The following is a 25,298-nucleotide window of genomic DNA, read 5'->3' as shown; positions in this document are numbered from 1 at the left end:
AATGAAATAAGAAGGCAATATGAACTATCATAGAACAAGTTATTAGTTAAATAATGAGTAGGCAAACATTTGCCCCGGGAATTTACATACAAGGACATCAGGCGACCTGGCAATGTGGGGCAGAGAACCAGAAAAGGCTTCACAGTGGGACCAGAGACAGATGTGAGTACACTTCTAAATCGGATTGCCTCCAAATGTGACCCAGTCTTGGGTCAAACACATCACACAAACACAGCGTGTGCCATCTGCCTACGGTAAAGAAAGATTCCATCTGTACCTGGTAAATCTAAGAAAACCGAGTGAGTTTATTGTCTTTGGAACTTCTGTCTGTCTGTCTATAAGTGTGTCTATCATCTGTCTACTCACTTGTGTTCTGGACCTACAGATTACTGGCTAGGCTATACAGACTAGCCAAGGAGCCCTAGGGAGCCTCACCCCCCATCCCCACCCTGCCGCCTAGTGCTGAGAATACACGTATGCGCTAGCATGGCTCAGCTTTCTAAGCTGATTCTAGAGACGGAACCCACACCCTCCTGCTACCAGGTCAGGAGCCTTCCCAGCTGAGCTGCCCTCTTGGACCCATGCCCTCCCCTCTAGTGCCCGCTTTACCAGCTCAGCTGCCCTCTTAGGCTGTGCTATTAATGGATTATAATTTATTTCCAAATTGAATCACTTCTTCCTTTTTTGGAGATAATTTATGAGATCATGTAAACATGACATTTTTAATCAGTTGAAAAAAATTTATGAAAGGCCTCACCCACACAGCCACAAGGGAAGCCAACCTCTGTAGACTCACCGCAAGCCAGCCCTGCCTGGTCCAGCCTAGATGGTGCTTGGGACCCAACTGCTAAAAATGCAAAGGACAGAGCGGCCAGGCTCTGGAGATCCAGGAGACCTCTAGAGCACCAATGGCTACAGAAGCCAGACAAGGAACCCCAGTTGTGCTAACATCTCCTCTGCTGTCCTGCAGTCACGGTCTGCCACTGTCGGACAGACAGAACACCATCCGCCTCAACTGTGGGCACGAGCCAGCCTTGTCTTTTGATATTTAGAGATTCAATACCACAGGCATGTTAAATTACTCTAAAACTCGAGGTCACCAATATAGTCTTCCTGATCTTGCTATTCCTGCCGCTGACAGGCAAAAGCCAAAGCTGGCTCAGTCAGCCACAAGCTTTCCTGTTTTCAGCTGCCATCATCTCTCCAAGGCTGACAGGCGTTTCATATAGCTGTTGTATTCTTGCTAATTTTCACACGGGGGGGGGTTGAAGTTCATTTCCCCCCATGGATGGATGGATGGACGGGGCGGGTAGTCTCCCCAGGTAAGAACAGAAAGCCACAGGTGACAGAGAGGCCCACCTGGAGCTGTGAGTTAGCTGGAGGTTATAGCTTAGGGGAATTTCTCACACGGAGGAGAGCAGGTGAGTTAGTACTGCGACACAGGAAACCCTGTCCTGAGTTTGGAACTGCCCACTTTCTCCAGAGCCACACAAACCCGGGTGTTGCGATGGGAAAGGAAAACCGAGGATACGATGAAGACAAAGGGGGCAGCTTCACACTCAAGGACCCTGAAACAGGGCTCCAATCCCCCTTTTCATGGAAGGACACACACCTATATTTTTCCACACCACAGATAAGTCTAGTTGCTTCTCAACTAGCAAATGCACTTGTCTTTGCTGCAGGTGAAGCTCACCTACCCAACCTGAGATGATCCTGGATGCTTCCAGGTCTCCCTGTGCATGGGTCACCTCTCCTCCCCTCTGCGCACGCATGTATCTCACAGTCTGCACAAGTTACTGTCTACAATGACAAGTGCAGCGTGTGATGTAAGAGATGACCATCTGGGAAATGCTGTTCTACAACTTCCAAAATACTGCAGGTAAGCAATCATTTGCTTATTTCTCTTCTCTCCCCATCCCCAGAGGTGGGCGGGGCTGCCATGTGTCACTGAGTACCAAGTCCCTGGGGACGGATCCTGTGGACCTTCTCCTAGACTGCAGTGGTCTCCATGCGAGTGCCACAGCCATCCGCTGTGGGTCACTGTCAAGTGGACCCTCCTCTGTTCCAGCACCTGGATTGGTTTGCATTTAGGAGGAAGAGGGACAAAAGTAACATCAAAACTATTCATAATGGCAGCCAGAACGAAAGCTACCACGTCTCGAGGATTAGGTGCCCAGGCACCAATTTCAGCGATTCTATTGGATAGGCGTCACCGCTATCTCTGTTTTACAGATGCCATTCCTTCTCGAGGGTCACAGAGCACATGCCTGCCAGAGTCGGACAGAGTGACTGCTAAGGCCCTAGCTAGCCACACTTGCGTAAGTTCAGAAAGGGGATGGGGTGTTCCTGCAGCATCAAAACATGCATTACACAACAGCAGAGTTTATTTCCTGGTATTCCTGAATGAATTTCACCACAGTGGCTATTTTGGGAGTAGCTAAAAATAGAGACCCAATCTAAGGATTACATTGCAGTTGAGACAGTGACTTTAGTTAGAGCAGGGGCTAACAAAGTATAGCCTGTTTATATAAATAAAGTTTTATTGGAATACAGTTGTACAAGATTGGGAAGAATGGGGACCTCAGTTCAAATCCCCAGCACCTATATAAAAAGCTGGGCATGGTCAAGTGCACCCACAACCCCAGTGCTGGGGGGGCAGGAGACCAGGAGGATCATTGAGCTTACTAGTCCCCTGTCTGGCTCCACGTTCAGTGAGAGACTGTCTCAAGATAAGGCAGGGAGAGATAAAAAGGCTGCCCGATGTCTTCCTGTGGCCAGCTTATACACCAGCACTGAACTGATCACCATACACACATACACCACACACACAGCACACCCACACGCGCATGTGCACATGCACCCACAATGCCGATTTCTGAGTTCAAGAACAAAGGCCATGCCTGGGACTGAGGCACAGTTCAGGGGTAGGGCCCAGAATCAGGATGCAGGAAAGCTATACATGCTATTAAAAATCATCTTTATAAAGTTAATGTTCTTTATACTTTTCAATACAGCTATTGGAACGTGTTAGGTTCTGTACACAACTCACATCATGCATCTCCTGATGAAACAGAGCCCAAAAGCTCGCGGGGTAAGAAAACATCAAGTTTAAAATCATTCTCCTTTAGTTTCTAACACAAGGTTCATACATTTAGATAAACTCTCAGACGAACAATCTCACCAGCTGCTCCGATCAAACAAGGAGGAAGGCTGAGGCAAGAACGTGAACCAGCAAAACCAGCGAGGCGCGTGAAACATCGGGTACGGGGACCTTCCTCCAGCATCAAACACGCCACGTGAAAGGCTTTCAGGACAGAAACAGTGTTTCTCAAACATGGCAGCTTTCCCAACAATTCTGCATTTAGTTTCTGGAACACCACAAAAGATTGTTGCAGCAACTCTTTAAAAATAAACCTTGAAACACAGCGTTGTCAGTGCTCACAGCTGTGGGAACTTCTGTTAAGTGTGTACAGAAGCCGGGCCGGACAAAATGGGGTGCACACATGCTGAGATGGGGTGCACAAACAGCCGAGATGGGGGGTACACACGACCGAGATGGGGCGTACACACGGCCGAGAAGGGGTGCTCACACAGCCGAGAAGGAGTGCCCACACAGAACAGTAAGTGCTCGGAAGGACTAGGCCTACCAGGCCTCCAGTGTTTGCAGCCAGTCTTCCTCTCTCATTGTACCCACGGGACGTTCACACATTCAGACCTTAGCCACTATTGTCTCCCTGTCACGTACTGGTTTCCAATCCCCACACGGGGCCTGAAAACCACACAGGGAACATATGGTCAGATGTTTCCCTGAGGCATGAGAATGCCCGCCTAGCCTCCACCCCAGCTCTTCCTCCAACCTCGCTCTTCCAGCTTCCTGCTTCTAGCAGACCCTGACCCTACTGTAGACTTCCTTCCCTTCTCCAGGGCTTTGTGCTTAATACTGCCCAGGGACGAGCTTCCTGTTCTTCCATCTCCACGCTGCAATGTGGACCCCCACCCCCACACACACTCCCAGCACACTCCATAGCAAGGTGCTAGCTTGCATGTCAGCACAGGGATCCCTCCAGCAAGGCACGGAGTCTCCCCTGAAAGTGCAGAAAGACAACAATATGTTCCCTTGAACCCAGCAGAAAAGCCAGGCTAGGGGGATGTGGACAAACCCACTAAAGAATCCCAGTAATGGGGGTGGGGTGGGAGGGGGGGCTCCCAGGGCTCAGCTCTGACTCTTCCCAGCCTTTGTTTTTAAATAACACAATTAAAAAAAAAAATGCTGACAAACCTGCTTGATGATGCTCTCGGAGTTGTGACAGTTGCCATCTTACAAACCCAAGGGGTTACGGACGTGTTAACTGGGAGGCCTGGCCCCGTGGAAGCTCCCAACAAACACCTGCTATGAAGCAGAACATCTAAGCACACCAGATGCACAGGTCACTGTTGGCAGTTACCGTCTGTCCTGAAGATTTGGCGTTTGTGCAGAAGGACACACAGAAAGAGGACTGCGTGCTGCACTTTCCTAGGTTGCTGGCAGACAAAGGTCTCCCAGGAAAAAGTGTTCTTCCACATAGGAAGACTGTCCCCGGTGAGGAACCCTAAATGTAAAAAATATGCTCAAGGCAAGCCAGCGTGGAGCAGCGGTCAGCATAGCAGCACAAGTCAGCCCAGGATGGTAAGCTAGACTGTCAAGTTCAAAGGTAGGGACTCAGAGTCAGCTGGGAGAAGAGACCAGAGTTCCCGGCCTCAGGGAGAATCCCCAGGGAGGCCTCATCGGCAGTGGCCAAATGCCCAGGTTCCCTGGGTGGGAAAGTCGTGGGAAAACAGTGCTCAGAGAGAGGACGGAGGAGGAGGCAGAGACTCGGATCCAGTAGGAAACAGGTGAGTTGTGTGGGCTCAGGAATAGATGCTCTCAACCCTTGCTGAGCTACAAGGTGAGCTCATGGGCTGTGGAAGCTCAGGTGTGGGCAGGTGGGGGAGAGTCAGCGAGGAAGGCTGTGGCACTGGGGAACTGAGCCCATCAGTGGCTCACCACTTCCTTCCTGACCCAGGAGGCTGTGGCCCCTAAAAGAGCATTCCAAAGTGGACAAGAGATTTCAGAGCTCAATTTTTCATATGCCAGCTCTGCTGCGATCAGAAAAAAAAATTCTCACGCTGACCAAAACATTAATTGAGGCAAAAAAAAAAAATAGTGATGTTCTCCGCCGGCGGTGGGTCCCTAAAGACACTAAGAGAAGGACTGTGATGCCTGTGTGACCAAATGAAGCCAGTTCCTATGTTCTGTAGGGCTGAGACGGTAGATTTAGAAGATCAGGAGTTGTAGAAACTAAAATGGGGTGAGAGGAGTTGAACAATGGAACCAGAGTGTTCATTAAGACGTGGACTGGGTGTAGCTTGGGGGTTACCTATCATGAGCAACCTCAAGGACCTGGGCAGATTTCATTCATGGGCTACTCATGAGGGCGGAACCCCCTGCATGGCAGGGAGATTGGAATCACGCGGGTAAAACCTAAGTTACTGCTGTCCAGAAAGCAGAAGAGGCAGGCCCTGCCCTGAAGGCCACCCTGGTGGGAAGCCAGGTCACCCAGTTCTCCATCTGCTCAGAGATAGTCTCAAGCTGAGCCCTCCTCAGGTTCCAGCCCTCGCACCAAAAAGAATCTCAGAGTGCTGCAAGAGTCTCAGAAACACACAAAAAGGCCAGGTGTGTGGTGCATGTCTGAATTCCAGCCCTAGAAGGCTAAGCGGGAACACTGCATCACCACAAGTCCTCCGGATTATGGAGGACATTCCAAGACAGTGAGGCTCCATTTCAGAAAAGCCAAAACTCTCTGGGCAGTAATCCTAACACTTGGGAGGCACAGGCAGATGTCAGTGAGTTCCAGGACAGCCAGGGCTGTTTGTTACACAGAGAAACCCTGTCGTGAAAAACCAAAAACAACAACAAAAGCTAAAACCCCAAAAGACCCAGAGGAAGAGGATGGGAAGGAAGGATTTTTCCAGTCTGACCACAGCCCTGGAGGAGTTGACGACATAAGGTCCGGCCCTCTGTATAAACCCCATCTGCGAACCTTCAGAGAGCAGCCTTGGGTATAATCTGTTGCCTTCTTATCTAAAGAACCCAAGGCAGGCTTTTCATCCTGTGAAACTCAACTCCAATCTCACCCTATTCATCATTGTTCTGCCATTTCTCCAGCCGCCATACGGAGCAGGTCGCAGCCCCCTCTATTCAGACTCCCTCTGACAATCATGCTGAGAAATACAAATTAGGAGAGCAGCTGTCCCTCTCCCTGGCAGGGACGCCCACACTGTTCATTAGAATGCTGAATAGCTAGGCATCCCTCTGAGTCACTTATCAAGGCCCAAGGTTATGGCTACGCAAGGCAATCAGGATTTACAGCTAGGAAAAGGCAGGGAATAAATAGGGAACTACAGGTAAACATTCTTCAGTGTCCAGACCCAGAATATTGTCAAACTGAGATCTGGTCTGGGTGAAGAGTTTCACAATGCTGGGTTTACAGCAGATATAATACACTGTGGTAACCATGCAAACCATCGTATGGATGATAACTAACCAGAATACGTGTATGTGAGTCCTTGCTTAAGACACCAGATACAGCTGGGTAGTGGTGGTGCACGCCTTTATTCCCAGTACTCGGTAGGCACAGGCAGGTGGATCTCTGTGAGTTCGAGACCAGCCTGGTCTCCAAGAGCTAGTTCCAGGATAGGCTCCAAAGCTACAGAGAAACCCTGTCTTGAACCTCTCCCCTCAAAAAAAGACACCAGAGACAGACAGGCAGACTAAACACACACACACACACACACACACACACACACACACACACGCACGCGCGCACACACACACACACAAACACATACAAACCATAGAGCTAAAACGTCTAAATTATCTAAAGAAAGATGAAAACAGCAACTTAGAAAAAGTCAAGCCAAATTCTAGTCATCAAGCAGAGCGGTCGCCTGGGAGAGTAAAGATGTCCTCAGATTCAGGGAGGGGCTAAAACAGTCTTGAGACAGCACCCCATTCACAGGGGACCCAATTTGCATAAAAATGTACAGCGAAGAAAAAATCTTCAGTAACGAATATAGGCGATTTATAAATATTCATGAACACATGCAAAATACTGGGAGAAAAATACAATTAAATAGGGAACTTCATTTGACGATTGCTCCACACAGTGTGCTGAGACAGATAGAAAAGCACTAGCAAGCCCTGGGTAAATTCTACTGAGGGCAGGCGGGCCTGGTGGGAGGGGCATGGGTGAGCATGGTGTCCTAGGAGTCTTCTCTTCTGCCCAGTCATGTATTAAAGTGGCTGTTCGCATGTCATAGTGGGAAATTAGCCAGCGCACAAAATCCGTCTCGCATATCTGCCAATGTCTGTTAAGTATAAATTAGAGCCATCACACAGTGTTACACTGAGCAGTTACAAGTTGCTAGGAAACAAGAGGTCAAAAGATACTCAAAAGCTGGGTTATTCCCATCCTTGGTTGGGGCATTCACCAGGAGTCTATGCACACCAGATTCCCAGTTCAGAAGGGGCTAGGATCTGGGGATCACCGGAGCCCTTAGCGTGCTAGTCTAGGTTTCCTTCCTTCCTTCCTTCCTTCCTTCCTTCCTTCCTTCCTTCCTTCCTTCCTTCCCTCCCTCCCTCCCTCCCTCCTTCCTCCTCTCCTTCTCCTTCCCTCTCTCTTTCTCTCTCTCCTTCCCTCCTTCTTTTTTCTTGATTTTTCGAGACAGAGTTTCTCCGTAGCTTTGGAGCCTGTCCTGGGTTTCGCTCTGCAGATCAGGGTAGCCTTGAATCACAAAGATTTGCCTGTCTCTGCTTCCCAAATGCTGGGATTAAAGGCTTGTACCACCACTGCCTGGCCAGTCTAGGTTTCTGTGTGATGCAATCCCAACTGTTTAAAATCTGGGTGTCCCTCTTACTTCCAGACTCCAGCTTCAGAGAAGTACCAGCAGATGAGGTACCTTCCCCCGCCAGCATCTATAGCCAGATTTGTATGAAAGAGCTTGATATCAACAAAAGTTTCGTTTTTTTTTTTTTTTTTTTTTCAAGTCAGCCTTGGCTATCCTTGAACTCTCTCTGTAGACCATGCTGGCCTCAAATTTAGAGATCCACCTGCCTCTGCCTTTTGAGATTTTAATTTAATCCCAATTAAAGGTGTGTGCCACCACCCCATTTTGAGAAAAACTTTTAGACTAAGCAAAATATTCAAACTAAAGGGGCTGGGGATGTAACTGCATGGCAAAGAACTTAGCCTAGCATACTCAAGGCCCTAGGTCCTCGTCAACCTACACAGTTAGACACACTCACAGATAATAAATAAGCAATAATAATAAGAGGAGGGATTGGAATGTTTATATGTGTATGGTAGGAGCAGCGGTGGTGGGTGCATTTCCTGAACCCGAGACACAGCCATGGGACGTCCACTCAGACACCTTCTTTCTGACCCTGACCCTCAGACACCTGACCCTGGACTAGTATTTCCCTTCCATCAGTGATCCACTTCACCTTACACCAAGCATGCCCCAGCTTGCCTTTTGAGAATTTCCAGTTATTTTTTCCGGGATGGATATGCATCCCCCACAAATTCTACTTGTGGAGTTGTGAAAAGTTTGGAAAATGAGCCCTCTTTTCCTGAACGGCCACGCAGCATCAGAGTCCCCTAGCAACACACGTGTGTCACTTTGTCCCACAGAGATGGAAAGGATGATGGAGGTTGTCAGCCTCAGTGACCATCAGTGGTGACATGGAGCCAGAGCGTGGACACAGGCACGTTCACAGGCAATCCTCAGGTCCTCCCCAAAGCAGGTAAAATTCGTCTTCAAACCATCAGTGATAAAATGAACACTCAGACATCAGGCAGTGACCTGAGCTGGCTACAGGCAGGTGGCATTCACCTGTCCTCCAGGGATGTTTAGAGAATAAAGCATTTTGTCATGCTGTTAGCCATGGGCTGTCTAAAGGAAAGGTGACTTTTCTCACTGGGCCAACAACACAGTTAACTTGTTCTTTGAGAATTCTGAAAACCTTTGCCATTGGCCCCACAAGATGTAGCAATACAGTCCTGGTCCAAGGGACACACCAGCGGGGCTTTGTGCAGGAAAAAGCTGAAATTCTAACGAAACCATGGAAGGTAACAAGAGTAAACCAAGTTGACAAACCCCAGTAATGTGGGATTTCCCTCTGTATGTTTTGATGATTATTAATAAATAAACTGCTTTGAGCCTATAGCAGAGCTATAGCGAAACAAAGCTAGGTGGGGGAAAACTAAGCTGAAGGCTGGGAAAAAGAAGGGCGGAGTCAGAGAGACACCGTGGAGCCACTGGAGACAGAAGCTGCAGATTGGAACTTTCTTTAGCCGGTAAACTGAAGCCATGTGGCCATACACAGATTAATAAAAATGGGTTAAATTCAGATATAAGAATTAACCAATAAGAAGCTAGAGCTAATGGGCTAAGCAGTGATTTAATTAATACAGTTTCTGTGTGATTATTTCAGGGCTGAGCAGTTGGGAATGAACAAGCAGCCTCCTTACTACACCCCACTCCTTGCTACACTCCTCTCAGGTCTCCCCAGTTCCCCAACATGCACTCAAAAGAGAGTGGTTGGTGTCTCCTCTATGGCTTGTGTGTCCTACAATGAGACCTGAACAATGACTGATAAGAAACGACAGCAACAAAATCCTTCTCAACCATTCAAACGCCCTATAGCAACATGTTGTTAACTAGAAAGAGAAGCAAGGCATGAGCAGGCCGGGGGAGTGGGGCTACAGAACAAGTGGTGAATGTGTTGTAGCTGCTTTTCTTAAATGAGCCACGAGAAAGGAAAAGTTTTCACCCCAAGGACATTGGCAGAAGCTGAAGTTGATGCTGACCACTGCCCGCAGCTAGCTTGTTCCAGACAGCAGGAGCAACAGGTGAGGGGAAGCCCGCTCCCTCAGGTCGCAAGGCTGCAAGCAAGACTGGTCTAAGAGGTGGCTGGAGGCGTGGCTTTGCAGCTCTGGACCCTCTTTGTTCCTCTGAAGCTCCGCCCTGAGTACTAACAGGCTGTGTTAGATGCCTGGCAATCAGAATCAAATGACATCATGGCCAGGTCCAACCTGTTCTTCCACCTCCCCGGGACCTCATTTCCCTAATTTGCAAGCTACCTCTGACTGAAGACTCCCAGGGCTGCAACTGCGAGCACCTGTGATCCAATGTAAACCAACTAGCCTGGGCACTGCTGAAATTATGCAATGCAATCCTCGAATCAAGTGACAGATCCAAATTTCAGAACGAGTGTCAATAAATAAATAAATAAATAAATAAACAAAATAAAGCTAATTTTTCTTCTTGAACTTCCTCTGGGCATAATTAACGTAAGAAAATGATTTGTATTGGGTTTCCTTGATCCCACGGACTTTCCTGTGGTGTAGCAAATCTTTATGGTGTTCTATGTAAATATTGCAATAACTGTATCTAAGTCTAGGCTGCCTTAAAAGAAGTGAGTATGTACACATCTCAAAGACTTATCCTGTTTCTTTGCCTAGGCCAGGAGGTGAAATCTCAGCGATCTACGTTTATTAAGTGAAGTATTACCTCATCTCATTTTTTTTTCTTATTTAGAGCTTTAAAAACAGCCAAGGAAACAATTTTTTTTGATGAATTTTTCACCCATCTAGCAATGTTATAACAGGGCTACTTCTCTTCCATTTCCTAGAGGCAGACGCTGAGACGATGCCCGTGTCGTTCCGAAGCTAGGAGTATTATTCCCTTTAAAGTGCAGTGCCGACCAGAGCGGCATCTGGCACGCGTTAATGAGCGGCTGCATCCTTTCACAGGGCTGAAACTAGGGCAGCCATTCATCTGAGAGGGTGGACAGTGCACAGCCGCCACACAATGACGTACGCACACTGGCCTAAAAGCCCCTCACACATTCTCAAAGTCAGAACACAGCTCACTAAAACCACACCAGTTAACATCATCTCAAAGATCCTAAATGATACAACTTTCTAAGAGTAAACACGAGGTTAAAAGCGACAGCAAATTCGATAGAAAAAGTTAATGTGAGTGCCATCTCCCTAAGGGCAAATAATAATAATAAAAAAAATAAAAAGCAACAAGAAGTTCTAATATTATCATGCAGTGTTTCTACGGTAGACACTGGGGCTACAACCTGTATCTACGGAGTGAGGTCCATGACCACTGCTGAGTCTCTTGCAAAGAAAAGGCTAGACCACAACTACCCTCAACTGCCCAGCCCACCTGTCAGCAGTGCCAAGCGCAGCAATCTCTGCCTTAACCTCCTGAGAAAGAAAATGGTAAGAGAGTATGAGGAGAGGAGGGGAGGAAGGGAAAGGGTGTGAAATTAAATCATGAATACTTTTCACTTCAAAGAGCCAGGCTGCACAGAACTGGAAAATCCAGGCAACTGCACCCAGAAAAGTGGACTCCAAAATTAAGGCGACTGTGAAACCCAAATACGGAGCTTCAGACTGGAAAGATACGGTGGGAAGGGTAGGTACTCACCAGCCAGGAGCTTCAGGAGAAAGGAGCCTGGATCTAGAGGTTGGAACAGGCAGGTGGGGGCAGAGCCCAAGGCCAGGCCTCCGCCTAGAGGAGCCAGTCAAGAGCGTGGCGTGGGGGTGGGGAGGCTGGTCAGAGGGCGGGAAGGAGTGGCAGTTAGTAGCTAGCGGTGCCCCTTGCCTGGGGGTGGGGTGGAGACCAGGAAGGAGGGCAGAGCAGGAGGCAGGAAGCTTACAGAGGGTGCCACGAAAGGCTTTGATCCCACAGCCTCAGACTAGTTAAATATTCAGCAGTGAAGAGTTGCTTGCTCAAGGGGACAGCCCAGTTCAGGCCTCACCTCTTCCCTCTTGAGAAGAAGGTAGACATGTCAGTCTGTCTATCTCTATTAAAGTATATTAATGTATGTGTGTATAACTGTATATCAAAGTAGGCAAGAAAATAGATTCAATTAAAAATTAATTTATGCCAGGCGTGGTGGTACACGCCTTTATTCCCAGGCAGGGGCAGGCGGATCTTTGTGAGTTCCAGGCTAGCTCAGTCTACATACTGAGTGCCAGGGCTGCCAGACCTTATGTAGAAAGACAATCTCCAAAACCGACCAAATAAAAACAAACAAAAATTCAAACTTCAGCCTGAAAAAATTACCACATTTTAATTTGAAGATCCCCAGATTTCATTACTTCTTGCAAATTTCTTGATTGCGCTTTCTTAATTTCTCTAAAGCATCTGTTATAGTTTTAATCAGTTCGTAAATGTTCTTTATATAGTAAAGCTACCTATTCCTTTTCCCTTCCTTCCTTCCTTTTTTTCGTTTGTTGAGACAGGTTTCTCTGTGGAGCCTGTCCAGGAACTTGCTCTGTAGACCAGGCTGGCCTCAAACTCATAAAGATCCACCTGCTTGAGTGCTGGGATTAAAAGCAAAGATTGTGCCACCATCATCGCCAGTGAAGGCTACCTGTTTCTTGATTTGTAGATGGCTTCAGTGAACAGGAACTCAGCTACATGTATACATATATTAACAGAGCCATAACAACATACACACTTGGATTTAGGAAAAGAAAAAAAATACTTTTAAGAAAACAGTATCTGCACGTGAGAATAAGACAACAGTGATGTTTGCAACAAGAGAGACAATGCAGTAACAGAAATCTTTCAAATAGGGGCTGGAGAGATGGCTCAGTGGTTAAGAGCATTGCCTGCTCTTCCAAAGGTCCTGAGTTCAATTCCCAGCAACCACATGGTGGCTAACAACCATCTGTAATGAGGTCTGGTGCCCTCTTCTGGCCTGCAGACATACACAGAGACAGAATATTGTATACATAATAAATAAATAAATATTAAAAAAAAGAAATCTTTCAAATACTGCCACTGAGAACTGGAGACACAGATCATTTAAAAAGCAAGTCCCTTCACCCCTATCATGCAGGTCCTGGGTTCATTCAGCAGCATGCACACAACACACACATACACACACAGCCCTTGACAGAATCCTACAGCATATAAGAATGCTTCCTAATGGCCTGGCACTGGTGGCGCATGCCTTTAATTCCAGCACTCGGGAGACAGCGGCAGGTGGATCTCTATGAGTTCGAGACCAACCTGGTCTACAGAGTGAGTTCCATGACAACTAAGACACTGTTACACGGAGAAACCCTGTCTGGAAGCATAAAGAAAATGCTTGATGACATATTAGGTTGAAAAAAAATACTTCCAAAGTTTAGATTCCAGTTTAGAAAAACTAAGTATAGCTGGGTATGGTGGCACCTACCTGTCATTCCAGCTATGTAAAGTCAGTTGGGTAAGGACTCTGTCTCAAACTAGAACTATGATAAAGAGACTGGAAATGCAGCTCAGATGAACAGGGAAGACAGTCAAGGTCCTGTTTATTCCCTGGGGATGGGAGGGAGGGGGGCAGTATATATACATTCGAATATAAACTGATGGTCTTTGGGTAGTGAAATGATGGGTGAATAAAGAAAAAAGTTCACCGACAACTTTGCAATGTTTAAAATAATAAACCCGTCCTTTACACTGGCATCATGAGTGGAGGCACATGCTGTTTGTATGTTTCTTACCATTCTTCCTCAATGTTTGTAGTCGAGGGAAGTCAGGTACTCTCCCACCCCCACCCCCACTCCCACCCCCCCACCACCACTTCACCAGAATGAGAATGGAGGCTGGGAAAGAGTGCTTTTTGCTGAGCTCAGTGAGCTGGGAAGTAACAGAACAGCCAGGAACAGAAGTCACACACGGTGGGGGTTGCCTGTGAGCATGCTAATGTGGGGCTTCATATGCCAAAAGACTACCCCCCCCAAAAAAAAATCTGTCAGTGACAGCCAAGTGTCTGAGGCAGGCTCCTCATAGGAGCCAGTGGGTCTCCCATCTGATTGGATAATATTCTGGAAGTTCAGCAGGAGGAGCTAAAGACTACTGGAGTACTACAGCAAGGAGGGAGCAGGGGCCCCATTTACAGCTGTGACTCCACAGAGAGCAGCAATCACCTACTATACAACCTTTGTCCTGCCATGAGGTCCGTCAGGGAGACAAATAGTGGTCCACTCAATGGAACCACGTGAGGGTGGTGAGAGATGGCCACACAGTGGTCCAGGTGCTTTGCAGGACACCTTTCCACACAGAGGGAGGAAGGCCCTAGATAACCACAAGCCCACGAGAGGTTTTGATTATTTCTATACCCTAGACGCCTATTTCAACAGAAAGGTAGCTGTAGCCAAGTAGGTGGCAGACCATTATTATGCATGGCTTTCAAATGTTGTCCTCTTTAATATGAAAGACTACCTTCATATTGAAAACATTTAATCCCTCCCAGGACCCACTTAGCAACTGAATGGACACCAGCCTAAGCCACCCTCTCGGTGCTGGCTTCCCTCACTCCTAGAGTTCTTTCTTAGGGGGCATTTCCCTTCGGAGAACCGAGCAAAATGTGCCTGTGCTTCTTCATAGTTTTCCAAGCTGGTAGCAATATTCACATACGTGTGCACTCGTGTGTGTGTGTGTGTGTGTGTGTGTGAAAAGAGCTCACATTATCCAACAGATCAGTTAATTCACCTAACTTCTCACAATCTCCACACTAGTAGACCCCTAAAAGGCAAATTTAGGAAGAGTTAACTTTTGTGCCTATTTCTTTGACCATTCCTACGCAGCCCAAGGCACGGGAAAGCTATAAGACGGTAGTAAGAAGCTTTTGGGGAGAAATACGTCAAATTCAAACAAAAGACACCATTACCAAGTTTCCTCTTCAATTCATTCACAATGTGTTTTTCTTTAAATTCTTGGCTTATCAAAAGTAGATCACACAGCAAGGCCTCAGCTGACAAATGGAGTAATGCCTTCATTTTAACAAAGGATTATTAATATTTCAAACCTGTACCATCCGAACCAGCACCTCCCCCATTTGTTTAGGGACCTAAAGTCTGGGGCTCAGAGAGGCGACCAAAGCCCTCCTTTGGTATTTCATCCTACAGTTTTGCACGACAGCAACCATTACAAAGTAGAAGAAACTTTTAGGCAGAGCTCCGAAGAAGAAGGAAAAACAGAGCAAAACAAAAGCCTACCTTGAGCTTTCTTTCCCTCCCTTCAGGGTCCGTCCAAGGCGAACAGCTGCATCTCCAGAGGAAGAGCCCAAGAGTATCTGAGCTGACAGGCAATCCCAGCTCTCTGAAGCTTGCCCAGCTCCCTGCCTTTTATGTGCTGTCTTGGGCTGTGCTTGCTTAATTCATTCCTGCCTGAGTCTACTCAAAGACGCCCAGCCTCTCAGGCCAGCGTGACAGGAATGGCTGATAATACTTTGGACTCCAAGCACAAATGAGCCATCATCCACACACTGACAAACACACAAATTCAAGTAAGAGTCCAAAGAGGCTAAATTTTCAAAGATTTTATAAATATATATATATGTATTTAGAGATGCCCAAGGACAAAAACACTCAAGTATTTTAGCTGTGATCTTGGAAAACCCACCCCGAGAACAACACTCTTCACTTGAGCTGAGTTTCATTTACAGCTATTTATCCAGGTCTTTACACAGGGCAGCTGAATAGTTGCCATGACAACTTGGTAAACAGGGCTGAAGTGACCACTGAGGGGTTTCCTGGATTGTTTTGTTGGGGGAGAAGAATAGTTGCTTTAATGGTTTCTTTTTACCAAAATTTCCTCAAAAGGCAAAGCTGCCTCTTCACAGATCTTCTGTATGAGATATTCTCTAAGCAAAAGGAAAACTCTAGAAATGTGTCTTAGCTGGGGGAAGATGGTCAAAGCCATCATCCAGGAATATTGGAGGCAATCAGAAAAACAGAATTATTGGAGGTTAGTTAACGATGGGGGAGTGTACACAGAGGAAATGTAGCCACCTCTAAAGAAAGAACTCAATTCACCCAGAGTTAGTTAAAAAGAGCTGACAGTCTACATAATTCTACAAAACCCCTACTTTCATTGTTCACATAATCTTAGATTCATTTGTTTGTTTGGTTGGTTGGTTGGTTGGCTTATTGAGACAGGGTTTCTCTGTGTAATAACCCTGATGTTCTGGAACTCATTTTGTAGACCAGGCTGGTCTCTAACTCATGGAGATCCACTTGCCTCTGCCTCCCAAGTGATGGCACTAAAGGCATATTCCACCACCGCCCGGCTCACATAATCTTTTCTATTTAAAGTGATATCATTCATGTTTTCTTTTCTTTTTTTATTTGTTTTTTTTTTCAAGATAGGGTTTCTCAGCCGGGCGATGGTGGCGCACGCCTTTAATCCCAGCACTCGGAGGCAGAGGCAGGCGGATCTCTGTGAGTTCGAGATCAGCCTGGTCTACAGAGATTGTTCCAGGACAGGCTCCAAAGCCACAGAGAAACCCTATCTCGAAAAACCAAAAAAAAAAAAAAAAAAAAAAAAAAAAAAAGATAGGGTTTCTCTGTAGCTTTGGAGCCTGTTCTAGAACTAGCTCTCGGAGACCAGGCTGGCCTGGAACTCACAGAGACCCACCTGCTTCCACCTCCCGAGTGCTGGGATTAAAGGCGTGCGTGCGGCACCACTGCCCAACATCTTTCATGTTTTCTTCTGTTCAATAGAAAGTCTTTTCAGCCAGGTTGTCACAAACTAATCTTACAAAATGTTTCTTACAAAAGATATTCATCACAATTTGAACCAAACATGAACATTTAACATTTTGATACATTAGCGATACTGAGAAAATCAGGGTCTCCTTTTAGAGTTCTTTGTATTTTAGACAGGGTTTCTCTGTGTAGCCTTGGTTGTCCCAGAACTGGCTCTGTAGACCAGACTGGCCTTGAAATCATAACCCCCCCCCCACCTGCTGGTATTAAAGTGTGTGTGCCACCACTGCCATGCCCCCTCTACAGTTCTAAGTATTTATAATTAAAGAATTCAAGAATGGACTCAAATGGAAGACAGAAGACAGTGGTTACTAGCAGAGGAGATCCTGGAGCAGGCAAGGTGCGAATCTTGCTGCCTGGAGGAAGAAGAAGAGGAGAGAGCAGAGAAAGAGAATAAGCTGGCACGGGCCTTTAGAGAAAGAGTGAAGGCCAAAGCATTAGGAAAAGCATACTTAGAAAAGAAATGAGGACCAGACGTGGTGGAGCACACCTTTAATCCCAGCACTCGGGAGGCAGAGACAGGCAGATCTCTGTGAGTTCGAGGCCAGCCTGGTAGCCTAGTCTCCAGAGTAAGTTCCAGGACAAGCTCCAAAGCTCCAGAGAAACCCTGTCTCGAAAGATGAGAGAGAGAGAGAGAGAGAGAGAGAGAGAGAGAGAGAGAGAGAGAGAGAGAGAGAGAGAGAGAAGGAATACTTATGATCTGAGTCACTCTGAAAAGCATCAGATAGGGAACAATCTGCAGTTCTCCTAGTGAGGCCGCCGCTAGGGGGCAGGTTAAGTAGTCATCTCATTACAGGGCAAGTTTTTGCTCCTATCTCTTTAGCATGGCTTTGGGTAAACCTGCCTTCCTGAAGGGTGGTCCCTTGGTCAGGAAATTGGTCTGAATTTAATTAAATTTTTAATTAATTAATCTTAAGCATATAACAATAAAAATCATAAATGTTGAGTAAATTCTCCACCATAAACGTAAGGCAGGCATGGACGACTTCACATGGTTCTCTGCAGCTGTTTTACATCTTTACACCCTCACAAAACACATATAACCACCCATCTATGTAGATGTTGTCAAAACATACAGTCTAGAGGCAAGGAAGTCATGGGGGGGGGGCTACACAGGCTTAGAGAGGAAGGCTTAGCCAAGCCTAGACATACGCCTTGGATTTCTATTTCCTGCCATTGCTTTTAGGGCTGGTGTGCTCCAGGAATGTTGCAATTTCCCTTTCAGGCAAGAGGCAGGTACCTCTGAATGGGCTAGACCAGAGCCCTGTGTATCAGAGCAATGGGGTTAACCCTCAGAGTCCTGGGCACAGAGGATGAATAACCCAGCGGCCCCAGGCAACAGGAGCTGATGTGTAGGTGACTGGTGACAACCGTGGCCAACAGGAACAAGTCCCAGTCCCAAAGGAGTTGGTTCTTTCTTTCCACCACGCGGACTCGGGTCAAACTCAGGTTGTTAGGCTTGGAGGCAAGGGCCTACACGTGCTCATCCATTCTGCCGGCCCCTTGAGTGACATTTAAAAGAGATAACCAGAGCTGGGAAGATGGCTCGGCAGCTAATTGTGTGTGCTGTGCAGGCAGGCATGCAGTCTCGAGTTCTGACCCCAGCGCTTGTTAAGGAGCTAGACTTGGTCACAGTATGCCGGTGACCTCAGTGCTTGGAGCAGACAGGCCAGAGAGGGAGCAGGCTTTCTGGATGCTGGTCTTATTCAAAGAGAATAAGGCAGAGTGATACAGCAGTGCACAGCATGGCTTCTTCTGGTCTCCACAAGGACGGCACACCACTTGTGCCAGTGAGTTCACTCCACACACACACACACACACACACACACACACACTCACAAAAGAAGATAACTAGTCTGGGGATACAGGTTATGTTTCTTTTTTTGTTTGTTTGTTTTGTTTTTTGGACAGGGTTTCACTATTGTAACCTTTGGTTGGCCTCAAATTCACAGAAATTTGCCTACCACTGCTTCCTAGGGTTGGGATTAAAGGGATGTGGCTGTTTCATATTTTATTTTATATTTTTTTTTTTTTGTGACAGGGTTTCTCCGTATATCCCTGACTGTCCTGAAACTGGCTCTGTAGCCCAGGCTGGCCTTGAACTCACAAAGATCTGCCTGCCTCTGCCTCCCGAGTGCTAGGATTAAAGACGTGAGCCGCCACTACCTGGCTTTCATATTTTATTAGTACAAATGAAATCTAGATGTGTCTGATCAGATGTCACCTAACCCGCTGTCCTCTAACCCCAAGCAGCCTCCACAGGGCAAGACACTGCCTGGTACGAGTGAATTTCATTTCAGCCGTTTCTACTGTCTTACAAACATGAAGCTAACCACCCACCCTGCTTGTTTCTTCTGTGGTTGTACATTATGTAGCAGGGCTGGAGGAGCAGCTCATCAACAGGGCTCTTGCCTGGCATGCACGAGGACTGGGGTTTAATCCCCAGCACCGAGAAAGCAAAACAAAATGACTACAGATCATCCAAGACATAAAATCATTTTATCCAAGAGCCTGAAGACTGAGGGGCAAGGCATGCACTTGGGAGAGGAGTGACCTCCACTCTATGAACTTTATAAAGTAAAATGGCAAAAAAAAAAAAAAAATTGGTGAGCAAGCAAGGGGTCTGTGTGGACTGGCCGGCATCCTTGCTGATTTTGTTCAACCTGCAATCTGCAATGACAGAAAAATTCTGCACTTCATTCTTACGGGACCTTAGGTTCAACAAAGTACGATAATAGATCGTGTTTGCACCAAACAAGTAATGTAGAATTCCAGAAAGAGTAATTCAAATATTAAGCTCCGATGTTTAAACTTTTTGCTTAACTTTTTTCCGTGGGCAGATCTGCCATCTGTACATCCATGGAAGATATGGTTCCAGAATGCCCATACCACGCAGAGATCTTGGTATCTGAGTAGGAGGCACCAACCCTGGAGGATGATTTGAGAAAGAGTGCTGGCATGACCAGAAAGCTAGGGTATCAAACCTGAGAAGGGGGTCATTTGATAGAGACAGCTGAGGTGAATCAACACGTTAATACGGCAAGACTCATACGTATTACAGATGCCATTTCTATCTTGGCTTTCGTGAGGAGACACGTTTTGGGAAATATATTATTAAAACTTGGATAGCAGTGTTCTGGAATCCTGGAACCCATAACACTTCCCTCCTCAAATCTAGGCCCTCATCATACCAAACCAGTGACAGAAGATTGAGACATGGTAGCCAGGCATGGTGCAAGAAGCAGGCTTGGCTGATGCTGTGGGCAGTGGCCTCAGCTTCACCTTGGCTCCCTGGAGCTGTAGACTAGTTCTCACAGCAGGACGGACAGCCTCCCTGATACTCATCAGTCTGTCCTGTCTTTAATTCTGTTCAGGATAACCTCGGGCTTTTCTGAGGAATGTTAATGAAAGCCTTTCCTGATGAGATCTCACTTGCTAAAATATGGGGCAGGGAGAGATCACAGGCCCAGGATGCCCTGGGGGAGAGAGGCAGATGAGGTCCAGCAGGTTAGCCTTCAATCCAGAAGAGTCTCCCTGCTTTTAGGGGCAGTTGTTGGCCAGCGATTGCTATACCCTAGTATATCCCAACAAAAGGAAGCTGAAAGGGCACATCACCGTCTAAATACAACCATTTAAATTCACCCGTCTTCTGTGAACTATCAATGTCTAAACTCAGTGGAGAGCTATACTCTCTCCAGGCTGTCCCAAGCCCAGCAAGGCCAGGCTAGGCTGCACACAACCTTCTATTAGGAGTGAATTTTCAGCTTCATTGCAATTTGGTAGCAGGAAGCCTCTCTCTCTCTCTCTCTCTCTCTCTCTCTTTCTCTCTCTCTCCACTCTCTCTCCTCCCGCCCATCCTACAAATACACAAGGGGGGGGAGCACAGCGAAGGATGGGGGGGGCTGGTTGGGGAGAGAAAACCAACAGCAACACACACACACACACAAACACACACACATACACACACACATACACACACATACACACACACATACACACACAAACACACACACACATACACACACACAAACACACACACACATACACACACACACACACACACACACACACACACACACACGAGTTGGATGTGGGGGAAGGAGCCAAAAGCATAGCAACAACAGACAAGTATACAAAAGGCACAAAGGATCCCCAATTATTCAGACTTGAATGACTATCCTGGGGTCTAAACAATTGGTGGCAGGAGGGAAAGCTGCTAATCCCCAGACACAGGCTGCATGGCCTCACACACCTGGTCACTCTGTGACTCCCTCAAACAAGTCCCTTCAATTCAATTCTAATCCAGTTCTTTAGTCAGCCCACAGACTTTGTTAGCTATTGTGGTCATCTTTTTTGGCCACAGAACCTGTTAAAAAAAAACCTCTAGAATTTGTCCAAGCCACCCAACATCTCCATCCTGAGGCTATGCAAACACTTCCACAGATATTTAAACACATCTCCAGTTTCCCATAACGAAGGCGACAGAAGAGGATGAGGTGAGATGAGCGGCCTTCATCCCTCCCTGGATGTGTCCTGCCAGGGACACACACGGAAGAAGGGAGGGGGTGGGGTGCAAGAATCCCTGTGGAAAGTTCAGGATTTGTCTTTAAACTAAAACCTTTGGTGAGGAATTCCAAGCGAGGGTCGGTGTGGTGTTGTATGTTTCACAGTACGCGGTGGGCAGGAACAGAACGATATGCTTGACGGAACCGAATGGATGCTAATCAGGTCATTACTTGCTATCTCCATATTCTAATTAGCATTCTTTACACTCATAAACCACACCTACAGTTTAGGTCAGAGACAAGTTAGCTCTTGTGTCAAGGCCTTCATATTCTAGTGCTCTTAAAATGGTATGAGAGATTTCTTACAAGCTATCTCTCCCTTGGCAAGTGACTAACTAGTGTCTGCAGTAAGTCAGGAGGACACGAGCCCATGAGCCAAGGTAAACAGAGAGCTGCGTTGGATCACTTTGTAAAGTACAAAATTCCAAGCAATTGGGCACAATCAAATCTCAGCATGGAAAAATAACAAGAAAAAGGAAGTCATTCCTTCAATTCTGGCTGCAGATGGGCTTCAAGATTTCTAGTATAGTCTGAAGGAAGAATGAACTTTGTGCCAGCTAAGAACAGGAACCATCAAGGATGGAAATTTCCCAAAATGACATTTTTGCCTGAGGAAAGTCAACATCAGGGTACATTCCCGTTTCACGGAATCTGAGATACTAATGCCGATAGAGCTGCCCAGGGCTGTCTCATGGCTGGAAGGAAACGGTTCGATTAAACTGTGGCGCACCAGAAATCCAATGGGCACCCAACTCCCAGACTCCAGCTGAGAAAAAGCTGGCAGGCTCAAAGGGTGAGATGTGGCATTATCAGCCCTACCACACGGAAGGGCAACACTGCCTAATTAGACAACTCCTGCCAGAACACCCCAGAACACATCTGTGACTGTATGTGGAAACAATACAACATTAAGTCAGAGCCCAAAGTCAAACAAGGACACTGTTAGCAGCAGCTGGAAAGCTGGGAGAATAAAACCCAAGCTCTTTTTTTTTTTAAAGATTTATTTAGTTATGTTATGTATATGAGTGCTCTATCTTCATGTGCACCTTTATGACAGAAGAGGGCACCAGATCCTACTCTAGACGGTTGTGATTGCTGGGAACTGAACTCAGGACCTCTGGAAGAGCAGTTAGTGCTCTTAACTACTGACATCTCTCCAGCCCCCAAACCCAAGTTCTAAGGGGACAAAGGCCAGGTCAGATTTCGCATCTTCATCTTTTCTATTCTTTCACGAGACAGAGTTCTAGAAATTACTGCATGGGGGTTGGGGTGGGGGTAAGTCTCTCTCTAAAGAAGGGTTCTAAAGAGGTTTGCTTGCCAAATGAAAATTAACTCCTTAACATTTCGTATGGGCTCAGGATGTAGCTCAGTTGATACAATGCTTGCCTAGCATGCACAAGGCCCTGGGGTCAATCCCTAGCACGGCATAAAACTGGGGGTGATGTACAGACCTGCAATTCCAGCCTTCAGGAGGCAGAGGCAGGAGGATTAGAAGTTCAAGCCCAGCCTATGCTACATAGCGAGTTCAAAGAAAGAATGGAGTTCATGAGACTCTATCTCAAAAAACAAAACAACCCCAAACACCCACACATTTGTGACAAGTTCTCCTTTTAGCTTTGAATTCTCTTGGTGAAGAGCTTCTCTTCTTTATTTTTTTGATTTATATATTTTTATTTTTATGTAAGTTGGGATTTTACCTGTATGTATGTCTGTGTAATGAGGTCAGAACTGGAGTTACAGCCATGAGTTGCCATGTGGGTGCTGGGAATTGAACATGGGTCCTTCGGAAGAGCACCCAGTGCTCTTAACCACTAAGCCATCTCTCCAGCCCCAGCAGCTTCTCCTTTTTAAACTGCTTCTAACTGAGTCATAATATTTAAGAAAATCTAGCCTTAAGTTGCCTTGTTTTCAAAATACTTAGAATAGGTCTGGAGAGATAGGTCAGTGGTTAAGAGCAATTGTTGTTCTTGCAAAGGACCCATGACCTATTCCAAGCATCCATAGGTTAGCCCCTAACTCCAGTTTCAGGGAATCAGATGCCCTCTTCAGACCTCTGAGAGCACCAGGCACTCATGTGATGCACAGACATACATGTAGGCAAAACATCCATATACATAAAATAAGTAAGTATACCTTTTTTTTAATTTAAAAGATAAAGTACTGAAAACATTGTTACTTAGCTTATAATCTTTTCCCCAGAGTTAAACAATAAAACTAAAAAAGAAAACTTAAAACAAAAATAAAAACAAAATAGGGGCTGAGAGATGGCTCAGAGGTTAAGAGCACTGACTGTTCTTCTAGAGGTCCTTCCTGAGTTCAATTCCCAGCAATCACATGGTGGTTCACAACCATCTGTAAAAAGATCTGGTGCCCTCTTCTGGCCTGCAGGGATACATGCAGGCAGATGTTGTATACATAATTAATAAATAAATCTTTAAAAAATTAGCTACAACAGAAAACATACTAAATGCCTTTTCTTTTCTGCATTTTGGAGCTGGAGCCAAGCATTTTAAACCAAATAATAAAGAAACCATGTCGGCTTCACACTGTCCCTTTCGGGAAGTAGGATTCCCTAAATCTAGATGGTGGCACTCAAAAGCTGACTCACAGGCTCAGAGGATGAAGGGTTTCCCACTTCCTGTCAGGTTACAAGAATGCCACATCTGTTTTCAACCATCTATGACGAAGGATTTTGGAGAAACCAAATCTAAGCATAACCACTCCCAGAGGCTGTCCTTCGTAGACCACAGGCTGGACTGCTCCTGGAGATTGTCCTTGAGGAGAGCCCAGTCTGGTCCTTCAGAAGCCTTACCTTCTTCGTGTTGGGCTTGATGCAGCGCACAAAGAAGGGATTAGAGGAGCTTAGAGTTGCCATTAAGGAGTGCAGGGAGTCCTGTCAGAGGAAGAGGACAGGTGGCTTTAGTCAGAATAAAACCAAAAATAACAAACCAGAGAAATGAGAGTTTTTCGTTTTAAATGACCTCACCATAACATAAAACAAGGCAAAGGATCTCACTTGTCTCACTTAGATATTCCGAGTCTAGGCCTGGCGCACACAGCTCCTACTCAAGTCCTACTGTGTTCCTCTGCTTCCCCAGATCTCAGTCCCCGCCTCCACAGGAACAGCGACCTGTACTCAGGGTGAGGCAAACACGGCACAGCAATGGACACCAAGCGCTTGTTTCAGCGGCTGGCACAGAGTAAGTATCCATCGATGGGACCTAGCATTGCCACATCTTCCCTGTGTAAAGCCTGCACTGTACAGTCCCAGGGCTGTCAAGCAAGCTGAAGTGTTCTTCCCTCCGCTCAGTCTCCAGCAGCACAGCCCTGTGCACCCTAGAGAGCAGCCTCCCAGGGTGGATTTTATCAGCGTCTCTTGACTGACAGGACACCATTGCCCCTTGAGTCAGGGTTTTCACTTAAGGGCAAACAGATAATTAAATGAGGGGGTGGTGATCTTCCCAGGCTGTACTTCCAAATGACAGAAAATGTTTACACATTCAAGATGCTGATGCTCCTATTTCCCTTCAATTTGGGAATTTGGGTAACTGGCATCACTGTTATTTGGGCATAGGATGGTCATTATTTCCAGATATGATGTTGTATTATATATATGGGAAAACATATTTTATATATTATATAGTGCTTTATATGATAGTGCTTTCGTGTGTGTGTGTGTGTGTGTGTGTGTGTGTGTGTGTGTGTGTGTGTGTATATATAAATGGGGAAAAACAGACATGGGAAGAAATATGCCCTATTTTCACATGAAATGTTAAATACAATAACATGGTTGAGGAGGACAAAATGAGCCTTCTGAAGAAGATATGCTATTTCTTTTCCTTTCCATTCTTTCTTTTATGTTTTTGTTTGTTTGTTTGTTTGTCTTTCAAGACAGGGTTTTTCTATGTAGCCCTGGCTGTCCTGGAACTTACTCTGTAAATCAGACTAGCCTCAAACTCACAGAGATCCACCTGTCTCTGCTTCTTGAGTGCTGGGCTTAAAGGTGTGCACCACCACTGCCTGGCAAGATGTGCTTAGAATTAAATAGCTTTCACTTAGTTAATTAAAGACATATTTCCATGCATTATGCAAA

The 25,298-nt window shown here is 46.3% G+C and overlaps 1 protein-coding gene across 9 annotated transcripts in view; it reads right to left on the bottom strand.

Moving 5' to 3' along the window:
• Nucleotides 1–25,298, bottom strand: part of Myo10 (myosin X) — a 212,046-nt gene that overhangs the window by 48,761 nt on the left and 137,987 nt on the right. For all 9 annotated transcript variants that reach the window (XR_007588420.1, XM_050120457.1, XM_050120458.1 and 6 more), the window contains exon 19: nt 24,018–24,098. Coding sequence is in view for 8 of the 9 variants with exons in the window: in XM_050120457.1 (XP_049976414.1) it covers nt 24,018–24,098 (81 nt within the window). In the remaining variant the exon portion in view is untranslated. The remainder of the gene's footprint in view (nt 1–24,017; nt 24,099–25,298) is intronic.

The sequence above is a fragment of the Alexandromys fortis genome, unplaced genomic scaffold, assembly GCF_014885135.2.
Source record: "Alexandromys fortis isolate MF-2015 unplaced genomic scaffold, M_Fortis_MF-2015_v1.1 scaffold_191, whole genome shotgun sequence".
Lineage (NCBI taxonomy): Eukaryota > Metazoa > Chordata > Mammalia > Rodentia > Cricetidae > Alexandromys > Alexandromys fortis.
Note: the sequence above shows the minus strand (reverse complement) of the source record. Positions and strands in the feature narration are given on the sequence as shown.